Source organism: Perognathus longimembris, chromosome 22 (assembly GCF_023159225.1).
Source record: "Perognathus longimembris pacificus isolate PPM17 chromosome 22, ASM2315922v1, whole genome shotgun sequence".
Lineage (NCBI taxonomy): Eukaryota > Metazoa > Chordata > Mammalia > Rodentia > Heteromyidae > Perognathus > Perognathus longimembris.
Window position 1 is genome coordinate 16378082 of NC_063182.1, and position 10952 is coordinate 16389033.

Here is a 10952-nt window from a genome sequence, read left to right on the forward strand (position 1 = left end):
AAGGCCAAAGGAGGATATGCATAGGAGTGGATCACAAACGGTCAATAACTATGTGCATATTATCATATAAACTAATGTCTTATGAAGTGAACTCCAAGTAAAGAAAACAAGAGGTTTTTATTTCTGTTCCTGTTGTTGCTGTTTTTATTGTCTTGTCCTTATGTCTTATTTGTTTATTTGGGTTTTTTTGGAAAGTTAAGGGGAAGGTACAGAAAAGGTGGAACAAAGGATGAACAGATACTCATTACATACTACATTACATACTATATGGCAAAAAATAACTATTCATCTTGTGGGTGGGAATGGAAGGGAAAAGCTGGGAAAGAGAATCATAGAAGGGGAGACTTGGTTCAATAAATTGTACTCACTACCTGTAATCCCTCTGAATATCACCTATACAACAGCAATAATACATCTGCTATGATTTCAGCATTTTTAATTATTTGCACATATCAAATTATCACATTGAAACCTCTAAATATATACAATTAACATAACACTTTATAGGTAAGTGAACTAATTATAAATGATCCAAACATTCTGCATTAATTATGGTGGCCTTAAATGTGTATACAATGTGTAAACACAAAATCATAATCCCATACTCAAAACCTGTTTTTAATTTAAATTGAAACTTCCATATTATTCATTCACTGATATCTGCAGACATTTATTGAATGTCTTTATGCAAGATGCAACAGGATAGGAAAAAAAATAAGATGCCTTTTCTTCAAGGGCTCATATTATAGTTGTAGATACACCTTTTTTAAGTTTTAGATCAATATTTTTAATACTCAATGTACTGAACAAAGGTAATGGGTTAATTTAAAAACGAGGTATGTGAGGAGAGCTCAGAGGAGATTGTTGCATCATAGAGAATGTGTTAACAGAACATGTAAAACTAGAAAATAATTTAACTAACCTTACTAAGAACTCCGTGAATTGGCTTTGGTACCCTGGGTATTGTATATATATTTATCTGAACTAGGGAAGGAAATGGGAACATTAAAATGGTGAGATAAAGGACAAAAAGTGAAGCAGTGCAACAGTGGCACTGACAAGACAATATGTTGGAAATTAACTGCACAACTTGAGGGGGGGTTGGGGGGAGGAAAGTAGAAGAAAAATAAGGAAGGAGATAGCATGTTTGACAAGAAATGTACTCACTACCTTATGTATGTAACTGTGACCCCTCTGTACATCACCTTCACAATAAAATTAAAATAATTTTCAAAAAGAACTCTAGAAAGTAATACCATTATGATCTCTATTTTGAAATGAAGTAAGTCATAATTGCAAAGCTGAGTGATTCTGGTAAATTCTGCATTTGAAACCCAAATGTCTCACTCAAGTTTACAGTGAGTTGCTTAAGGTATACCAGCCTGGGGAGATGTGAAGAAGCAAAAGAAAAGAAAATCGAAAAACAATACAGAAGTACCTTCAACCATTGCAACAAGGCCCAAAGGTTGCATGTGGACTCTCCAGAAACTAGAAAATCTCCTGGGAGAAGATGACATCTGTTCAATCTAGATACCTCATTTCCACTCAGTCACACAGAAATCCTGTTCCACAGACTTACTGCATCCTGACAGTGTTTGATAAGTTTGGGGTGATAAATGTGAGCATGAGTAAAGTCTGCCTCCATTAGACTTGCTCATGAACCACACTGCTTGACTCTGTATTGTCTTTTTCTCAGCATGTGAACAGGGTTAATTGGAGAAATGCATGGAGGACTCCACAGACATGAGAAAATGGTGACAATTGAATTATCATGTGCATGGTTGATGTTGAATATTTGATTTGGGTTGCGACATGAGTTACAATGTGAGTTCTCTGAGTTTACTGTTAAGTTGATAAACTTGGGGATCATTTGTCACATTAGCTAGCTTCAATTATCTTGCCTGGCCCAGGATCCATAAAGCAAAGAGAAAATTGATACACTAACTGCAACAACTTTTTACATGAGCAATGTTTGATTTATTATTTTATTTACATGCTAATATTGTTTCAGAAAATATTTGAAGTATAAAACAAAGATATACACTATATAACAAGATAAAGTACATGTAAAATTCAAGAAGTAAAAGGAAGTGAAGGTAAATAATTTTTTAAATAGACAAAGTAAAATATAAAGTATACAAGCACATTCATTGCTACACAGAAGATGGATCATGGATTCAGCTCTAGGCTTTCTAGGAACCAATAGGGAGAAAAATCACAGAGGAATGTACTAGTGACAGTGCCCTCAAGGCAAAATCAAATCAGCTAACTAGAACTTTTATTCTAGAACAAAGACGACAAAGAAATTTCTTCTATGGCTATGTATAAAATGATACTTTAAAGTGTGTACCAATGGGGGAAAAGAAGAAGACATCCTTGCAATAAACACTGCATCAAGTTGCATAAGTCAGTTGGGAATAAAAACCCTTCAAGGTGGTAAGAAGATGGCTGAGCAAAATTCAGGGGCAATGGTAGAATTTAAAATGCTATTCAATGATGACTGTAAAGAGAATTCATAATTACACTTAATTTACTTTGTGAAATAATTTTGCAATTAGTTGGGATAAACCACTCTCGTGAATGAGTAGTAATTTACTCAAAGACCATCAATGCTCATCTCAATAAATTCCATGTTTCTTCATTTTATAATTCCAGAATGAAAAGCCCAACTCAGCAATGGTTATAGCTGAAACATACATGTTTTGATCAGTTGTATCAGGGAAGCAGTTATGAACTCATTTTGGAGAGGATCCTAGTGTGTCTAATTGACTTTCTTCAATCTAGTCTTAGAAAAAGAAACATATTACCAATGTATATACATTGATCAATAATATGAGAAACAATTATAATCACTTGCATGATTAATTACATTCATTACAAAAACATGTTTGTTCAACTCTCAAATAGAGCAGTCCCCTCCCTCTGGAAAATATATTCTTATGTTAATGTAGCCCTTTTGAAAAATTTCTTGCTGTACTTCACTCACCATTCACAAAACAAAGGGACAAGTATGGGCAACTGCTTTCGGCGTGGCTACAGAATAAGTAGCAATAAGTAGTCTTTTCCTAAATTATGGAAACAGAACATAAATAGATATAATCGAACTTGAATGAAAGAACAGCTCTGCTATCAACAATGATTCCTTGTTACAGTGGTGTTATTCCTGGAAAGAATAAAAAAATAAAGAAAAAGGGAAAGAACGAAGGGTAAGATCAGGTGAGAATTGAGGCCAAATCAGAGGAAAAGCTCATGAGACGCCATCTCAACCAATAGCTGGGCATGATGGCACATACCTGACATCTCAGCTATGCAAAAGACTGAGCACAGAAATTTACAAAGCTGTATTAACAGTATCACAAAATACATAGATACCTATGATTCAGTAAGGGTAATGTTATATGCAAGGCAATGACATTCTATGAATTATATTCTAAGTAATCTTTAATGGAAATAACTATTTCTTTTTACAAGTTTTAGGAAAGTGTCTTGAGGAAGTAAAATAAGAGTAAAGTTTTGAAAACAAATAGAATGGGAGAAAAGGAAGGGATTTTATTTTAAGAAAAACAAACACAACGAAGAGTGAATATACAGTTTAGTCACGTAATAATGGTTTTGTTATTGATTGTACAGAAATTTCTCATCCAGTGAGTCATCACTGAGAAGACCAGCAGGACTTCCCAACCTTTATTGCAGTCATGAAATAATCATATTATCTCCTTTTTCCCAACATCATGATTTCCCACGATAAATGTAAAATAGCAAGTAAGCATTAACACAGAATCCTGATTTTAATATCTCAATAGCAAGATATATACATTCAGATGAAAAGACATTTAACATGAGCTTTCCAGTGCAGTTTAGAAAGATCCTAGCTTCACTGCACAATTTATTTTAAAATAAACCTAGTCCTTAAAAAATCTAATATAGCAGCTGCTGAGAGAAATGATAAATATTGTATGTTAATTTTAGTTATATTGTTCTATATAATGTGATTTCAGTCTCCAAAGACTCATGTAATCTACAGTGTATATTACTCATGCTATGATGTATACCCTGCTCACCACTTGAAATAATTGGATTTTGTTTTTTAAAAAATAAATTTGGAATAAATCTCCTGTACCGAAAGATGTTCTCTACTTTGTACCAATCAAGTCATGAAATGTCACATTTATCTTAGAATGAATTTTACAGAGAAAAGCGTATCATACTGAATCTAAAGTTTCTCTTGGATGAGTCACATTTTTCATGACAGATACTATGACATGAATATAGATTGTTATGTTCCCTGTATAAGAAATGGTACATGACACCTGTTATGGGTTTCTCTGCTTCAATAACAAATTTCTCCAGATTTTTATTGCTTATCCCAGCAAATTATTGTGTCCTCTTATGGTTCTGGAGAACTGACAGACTCATCTGTGTAGTTCTTACTTAGCAGCCTGTATAAAATTATAAACAAAGAGGTTCCTTTCTCATATTTCCGATGTCTAGGACTGAGTGACAGGAGAAGCTGGAGGCTGGTCTGAAAGGTTTTTACTTTTCCCACACCTTCTTCTCTTCCTTTTTCTCCAGATATTTCCCTTTCATTTCACAACTCATATTCAATCTCTTTTCCTCTCCCCAGTTTCTTTAAGAACAAATTTTAGGTATCCTTTGCACTGTTACTACCCTCACACAAATTAGTAATGTAGGGTAATATAGAATCTCTAACAGACAAATATCATGACATTTAGATTGCTAGGGCCTTACACTCTAACTTAACCTGCCTTTACCAGGTAAATTTATCAGCTGTTTCTCCCCAATACCAGCTAGTCACAGACTACTAGGGAGAAAACTACAAAAATACTAGAAAACTACAAACTGTATTCTGGCTTTATTATGCATTACCATAAGAACAATAAGGAAATACAGTGCCCCCAAATTCACAAAAAATATTTGAAAGGACCTAAAATAGTTGGGTTTATTTTACACAGTATTGGCTATCTCTCTAAATCTCAGGAGGAAGAAAGACCAAGCATGGGATAAGACTGTAGTTGAATAACATGCAGAAATCATCCTAATAAACAAAATAAGATGATGCTTGGCCTTTTTGTAGGTTAGAAGAAATGCTGAACCAGTAACTTTTAATAAAACTCTATAGTAAGAAAATGTTTCTGGGACTGCAAATGTGGCTTGGCGGTGGCGTGCTTGCATGAGTCCTGGGTTCAATTCCTCAGCACAACATAAACAAAAGGCCAGAAGTGGCGCTGTGGCTCAAGTGGTAGAGTGCTAGCCTTGAGCAAAAAGAAGCCAGGAACAGTACTCAGGCTCTGAGATTAAGCTCCAGGACTGGCAAAAAGAGAAAGAAAGAAAGAAAGAAAGAAAGAAAGAAAGAAAGAAAGAAAGAAAGAAAGAAAGAAAGAAAGAAAGAAAGAAAGAAAGAAAGAAAGAAAGAAAGAAAGAAAGAAAGAAAGAAAGAAAGAAAGAAAGAAAGAAAGAAAGAAAGAAAGAAAGAAAGAAAGAGGAGGGAGGAAGGAAGGAAGAAAGAACGAAAGAAAGAAAGAAAGAAAGAAAGAAAGAAAGAAAGAAAGAAAGAAAGAAAGAAAGAAAGAAAGAAAGAGGAGGGAGGAAGGAAGGAAGGAATGAAGGAAGGAAGGAAGGAAGGAAGGAGAGAGAGAGAGAGAGGGGAGAGAGAGAGAGAAAATGTTTCTGAAACTATCAACATTCCAGAACAAAGAAAAATCAAGTCACAGTGAATCATCCCATCACATGTGAAGGTTTTATTTGTAGCTTGGTAGCCTGACTATGGTCATTACATTTACACACACACACACACACACACCACACACACACACACATTCACATGCACATGCAGAATACTGAGAGACTCACTTCTTTCATACTTTCTTAGTGAATGTAGTTATAAGTGAGTTCCCTCTCTTAAAGGAAAGAATAGCCTCCCATCTCTTCATTTAAAAAAACAACTTTAATTTACACACACATAGATACAGATTTATTAGACCTCTTCCTACTACGAAGTACAAATATACATGTGTGTATATATTATATTTGATATAGAGAATATATATATGATCCTAGGAAAATCAACTTCTGTTATTGCTCAGAATTTAGTTGCTTGATGCCAGTTTGTGTACAAATCAAGATGTAGTACTGTTCACTATGTACAAAGGCTTATCTTGACCAAATATCACCAAATACAGAGATAGATTTATATGAAACTTATTTTAACAGTGGCGTAGATAATACTGTTTTATTGATATTCAGATATGATACAGCTACTTGTTTTCTCGTTCCATAAATCACTGTGTAAGTAGTCTTATGTACTGTTGAATATGTTCCATGACAGTGTTTACTTGAGCAGGAATACTCCAATTCCTAATTCCAGGCTAGTTTCAGATGTGAAGCTGCTTTCCACTCATATTCCTAGGGTTCTAACTCCAAGCCATCAACTTGTGCAGATTACTCACTTGCTTAGCCACTTGAGCATAACTTCACCCTCCTTTTTACTGATTTTTTTTTTTTTTTTGGCCAGTCCTGGGCCTTGGACTCAGGGCCTGAGCACTGTCCCTGGCTTCTTCCCGCTCAAGGCTAGCACTCTGCCACTTGAGCCACAGCGCCGCTTCTGGCCGTTTTCTGTATATGTGGTGCTGGGGAATCGAACCTAGGGCCTCGTGTATCCGAGGCAGGCACTCTTGCCGCTAGGCTATATCCCCAGCCTTTTTACTGATTTTTTTTATTTATTTATTTATTTTTTTTTTTTTGGAGATGGAGTTCAGAGATTTTTTCCACTTAGGCTGCCGAGATCAGTGATTCTCCAGCTATTGGCTTCTCCAGTGGTGAGGATCGCAGGTGTGAGCCATTGGCACTGGCTCTCAAATATGTGTGTGTGTGTGTGTGTGTGTGTGTGTGTGTGTGTGTGCTGCATGTTTGATCATTTATTTTTATGCTATGTTTCCTCAGATTAGATTATAAAATAGACATCTTTCGGTATTGGCAAACTACTGTACATAACAGATACCTGGGGAGACACACAGAGTTTGTTCACGTCTATAAATTAGAAAACATTAGGTTAAATTGCTTCGATTTATTCTGTAAAATAATTTCTGGAAACCACCAAGACTTTGAGAAAAAGACTACTAGGCTCTGATGCCACACCAGAACTACGTTTCCGGGGCTGATCATGAGCGGGAACTTTGAAACTACATTTCCCACAATCCCGTGAGTCCGCCTCGCTAGCATAGTTCCGGTGAGAACTGACGGGATTTCCCGGCTTCCCCTGCGGACCTTGCGTTAGGTGAACAAGGTCGTGAGGGAAGTCTTGCTGTGGTTGTTCAGCCACTTCTCCCGCGTTCTCTCTGCGCCTTTCGCAGAGCTTCTCTCGGCGCCATGTGGGGGCAAAGCGTCCGGAGGTTTACAACCTCTGTGATCCGTCGGGCCCACTATGAGGAGGGTCCGGGGAAGGTCAGTGTGAAGGGCCCGTCGTTGTCGGGCGTAGGAGTGTGGTCCTCACCTCCGAGGCCGCCATGGCGGTGGAGCGGGAAAGGGTGACTGGGAACGCGGGGAGAAGCTCGACCTGCCGCGGGAAGTGGCAGCGGAGAATTCGGGGAGACCCTCGCTAGTGGTCGCCTTCTCAGAGGTCAGGGCCAGAGCTGTGAACTGAGGCGTTCGTTTTCACAGAGAGAAATGGGTGGGTGGAGCCAGCGGCCTTTTCTTTCCCGAGGAGGCGCGCGCCACCGCTTCTCCCCAGGACTGAGGACCGAGGCCTCGGCCTTGCTCCTGAAGGTCGTCGGCCCGGAGTGAAGGTCATGGGAAACTTGGGGAAAATGACAGCCTGAGGTGGTGTTGAGTGAAGTCCCATTTAATTGGTTGGATTAGAAATACCATTCTCTGGAGTTAAGTGTGGTCCCAGGTGTTAAATGGCTCCTATCGAATACTTGGGCTTGACCTCCTACAGCGAGGCCTTACGGGTCTACTTACCCAGGTACTGAAAAGTTAGAGCTGCACTGTTGTGCGCTTCAGCGTGGCCTGACACTAATAAACAGTTAACCAAAGGAGAAGTTCATTTCTAAAACGCATTTGTTTTTTCGGTTTCGAAAATTAGATATTCCTGTATTTTACACGTAAGTCCTGGTGTTGAAAGAAGCCAAGTATATTTGTGTATTTTGTTTCACTTTCCCCACAGACTCTGCCATTTTCAGTGGAAAACAAGTGGCGGTTACTGGCCATGATGACTGTGTACTTTGGATCCGGGTTTGCTGCACCTTTTTTGATAGTGAGGCACCAGCTGCTTAAGAAATAAGGGTGTTATAATTGACCCATTTAACAGGTAATTATGGATTTCTAGTCTTCCTAAGGTGCTACTATATATATATTCTACACACGTGTGTACACAGTGTTGTGTAGGGCATATTCTTAAAATTGAGTGTTCCCTGTAGCATTGATGGACATCATGTTGTAAGCTTGTAAACAAACATGTTTGATCAGAATTAACCAGTATTTATTGAATTCCAGTTTAATTGATAATCTTGTGTGGTACCCCCAAAAGGCCTATGAGATTGGTGATATTAACCCAGTGTCACAAAGATGATTAAATTGATTTTATTTCCTTCGGTAAAGTAATTAAAATCTATGCTTACATACAGAATATGTGGGGGGGGGAACCTCAGAAAACAAAATACTTACTGTGCTCCTTAAGTTTGTATGGGTTTCAAGTGTTTATGGTTCTGCCTTTTGGAATCTGTAGTAAGGGAATCAATTAAGTGTTAGATGTGCAGATTAAAAGTAAAGTTCTAGTCATAATTGTGAGTAGTTTATCAGTACAGTACTTTAAAAAGATCTTGGAATAAATAAATTTCGACCTATGATTTGGAAAGGAAGATTTGCTTATAGAAGAATAAGTTACTAAAGCCACTAATATGAAAGGTTTTGGTACATATGATGATACAAATCAGTATGAATAAAATGATACTGTAAACGCTTTCTGATGTACCAAATAATCAAAGTAAGACAACTGTTTTTTTTTGTTTTTTGTTTTAGTTAATGTCTTTTTATTTTGCAGGCAGAAAGAATGAAGAGGCATAGACTCTGGAAAATGGATTAAACTCTCCAAATCCGCATACTAGATATGTTTGTAAATAAACTCCTGACATGAATGCTTGATGCCTCCTTTCTGCAAGAGACTGATACTTGACCACATCTTTACTTAATTTGGGTTGTTCACAGGTGTTAGTGTTTTCCCCAAGAACCATAGGATTACCTTGTTTTTAATTGTAAGATTTTATTCCTTAACTTCTGACTCTCAATTCAGGACTTTAGTGCTTATTTAAGTTTAGAAGTAAAATACAGTTTTGGTTTTCCTATAACAACTTTAAGTGAAATAAAATATGTGTATGTGTGTGAGAAGAATAATTAGGATTTCAGTCGTCAGACATCTATGTCTCCAATAACATAGATTAAAATTCTGATAAGATTGTAAGGCTTTGTTTCTGAACCTATAATCCCCAACTGAAAAATTTGCCTTAGTTAGACTGCATAAAATTAGAAAAGAACACAACAAAACTTTACAAGATACTGTGGGTTGTATTCCCAAGTACTTCTAGAGTTGGCTATAATAAGATCACGTCTTACATTGTTTGGTACTGTGGGATTTAATACTAGTTTTCTAAGTGTTAGAAATACTGTTGGTTCCCATAGAGGGGAGAATCTCCTAAACTTAAATGTAGGCCATATGACCTAAAAAAGAAAAAACAAAAACAAAAAAAAGTAGTGATGAGAAGCAAATGTGCCTATATACTTATGCCCTTAGTAAGAAACATTTGAAATTGCCTACCAGTAAAATAAGAATTAAGATCAGCAATGTTTCTGTAGTCGGCACACAAGAAGAGACTTAATCGGAGATCGGGGCATGATGAGAATCAGATAACAATTGCTCAAAGCCCAAATCGAATCTACTTGAGAGAATATCTAAGAACTTCCAACGTCTTAGCAGAAGCCAAAGCAGATTTCCAAATGCCACCACTTCACTGTGGGGCTTAAATCTGGCCCTGGGCACTGTCCCTGAATCCTTTTGCTCAAGGCCAGCCCTCTACCACTTTTTTTTTTTTTTGGAAGGTTTATAAGGAGGTTTATTAGTGGGGCCATGGTACCCACGGGAGAGGGACCTACATTGGCGTCTGCACCTTATCCCCTCTACCACTTTAAACCATAGTGCCACTTGGGTTTTCTCTGATGGTTAATTGGAGATAAGAGTCTTGGGGACTTTTTTTTTTTTTTTTGGCCCAGCCTGGCTCTGCACTGTAGGCCTCATAGCTCAGCTTCCTGAGCTAAGATTACAAGGTGTGAGGCACCATCACCCAGCAATAATAACACTTTTAGTATTATTTGAACAGGAGGAATTATAGGAATATAGAGTTCATATGAAGTTAATGAACTTAGATGCACAATATTTCAAATTTTACCCCTAACACCATCCAGAAGCAAATCTAACATCCATAATAGAATATACTTAAACAGTTGCAAATGTTGGGGGGAATACACATCTTGAATTGGGAATTTAAAGGCAGTAGGGTGTGAAAGGAATTTTTTTCTTTTTGGGTCAAAGCAGGAAAAAAATACAAGGAAATAACTAAAGCTCTGAAAGTATAAGATGCCTAAGAAGAGATTTGCCTGATACTGCAATAGAAAAAAGCATGAAACCGCTAGTAATTAAAAGCTACAAATTTAGCAATTAAATGGACAGTATCCTGTATTCTTTTTAGATGAATACCAATACCCATGTAATACAAAGTCCTCTTAGAATAGACAGGCACTTGTGGCTCATACTTCATCCTAGCTGCTCAGGAGGCTTAGATCCAGAGAATACTGTTGCAAGCCCAGGCAGAAAAGTCCACAGCAGTCTATATAGTAGCTAGCAAAAAGTCACCTGGATGCATGGCTCAAGTGATAAAGCTCTA

The 10952-nt window shown here is 37.2% G+C and overlaps 1 protein-coding gene and 1 non-coding gene across 3 annotated transcripts; both read left to right on the forward strand.

The window, feature by feature from the left end:
• The first annotated feature begins 7272 nt into the window (after positions 1-7272).
• On the forward strand, positions 7273-9152 carry LOC125340056 (cytochrome c oxidase subunit 7C, mitochondrial). Of its 2 annotated transcripts, none has more exons than XM_048331464.1 (3): positions 7273-7461; positions 8183-8326; positions 9037-9152. In XM_048331464.1, exons 1-2 carry the CDS (start codon positions 7387-7389, stop codon positions 8297-8299), a joined length of 192 nt encoding a protein of 63 aa, XP_048187421.1. In that variant the 5' UTR covers positions 7273-7386; the 3' UTR covers positions 8300-8326; positions 9037-9152. The 2 variants fall into 2 exon arrangements, with proteins under 2 accessions (XP_048187421.1, XP_048187420.1); XM_048331463.1 differs by having other exon boundaries at positions 9059-9152.
• On the forward strand, positions 8929-8988 carry LOC125340248. The gene has a single exon (XR_007208728.1). It is a non-coding gene; the product is annotated as a small nucleolar RNA Z39 (small nucleolar RNA).
• Positions 9153-10952: the final 1800 nt, after the last annotated feature.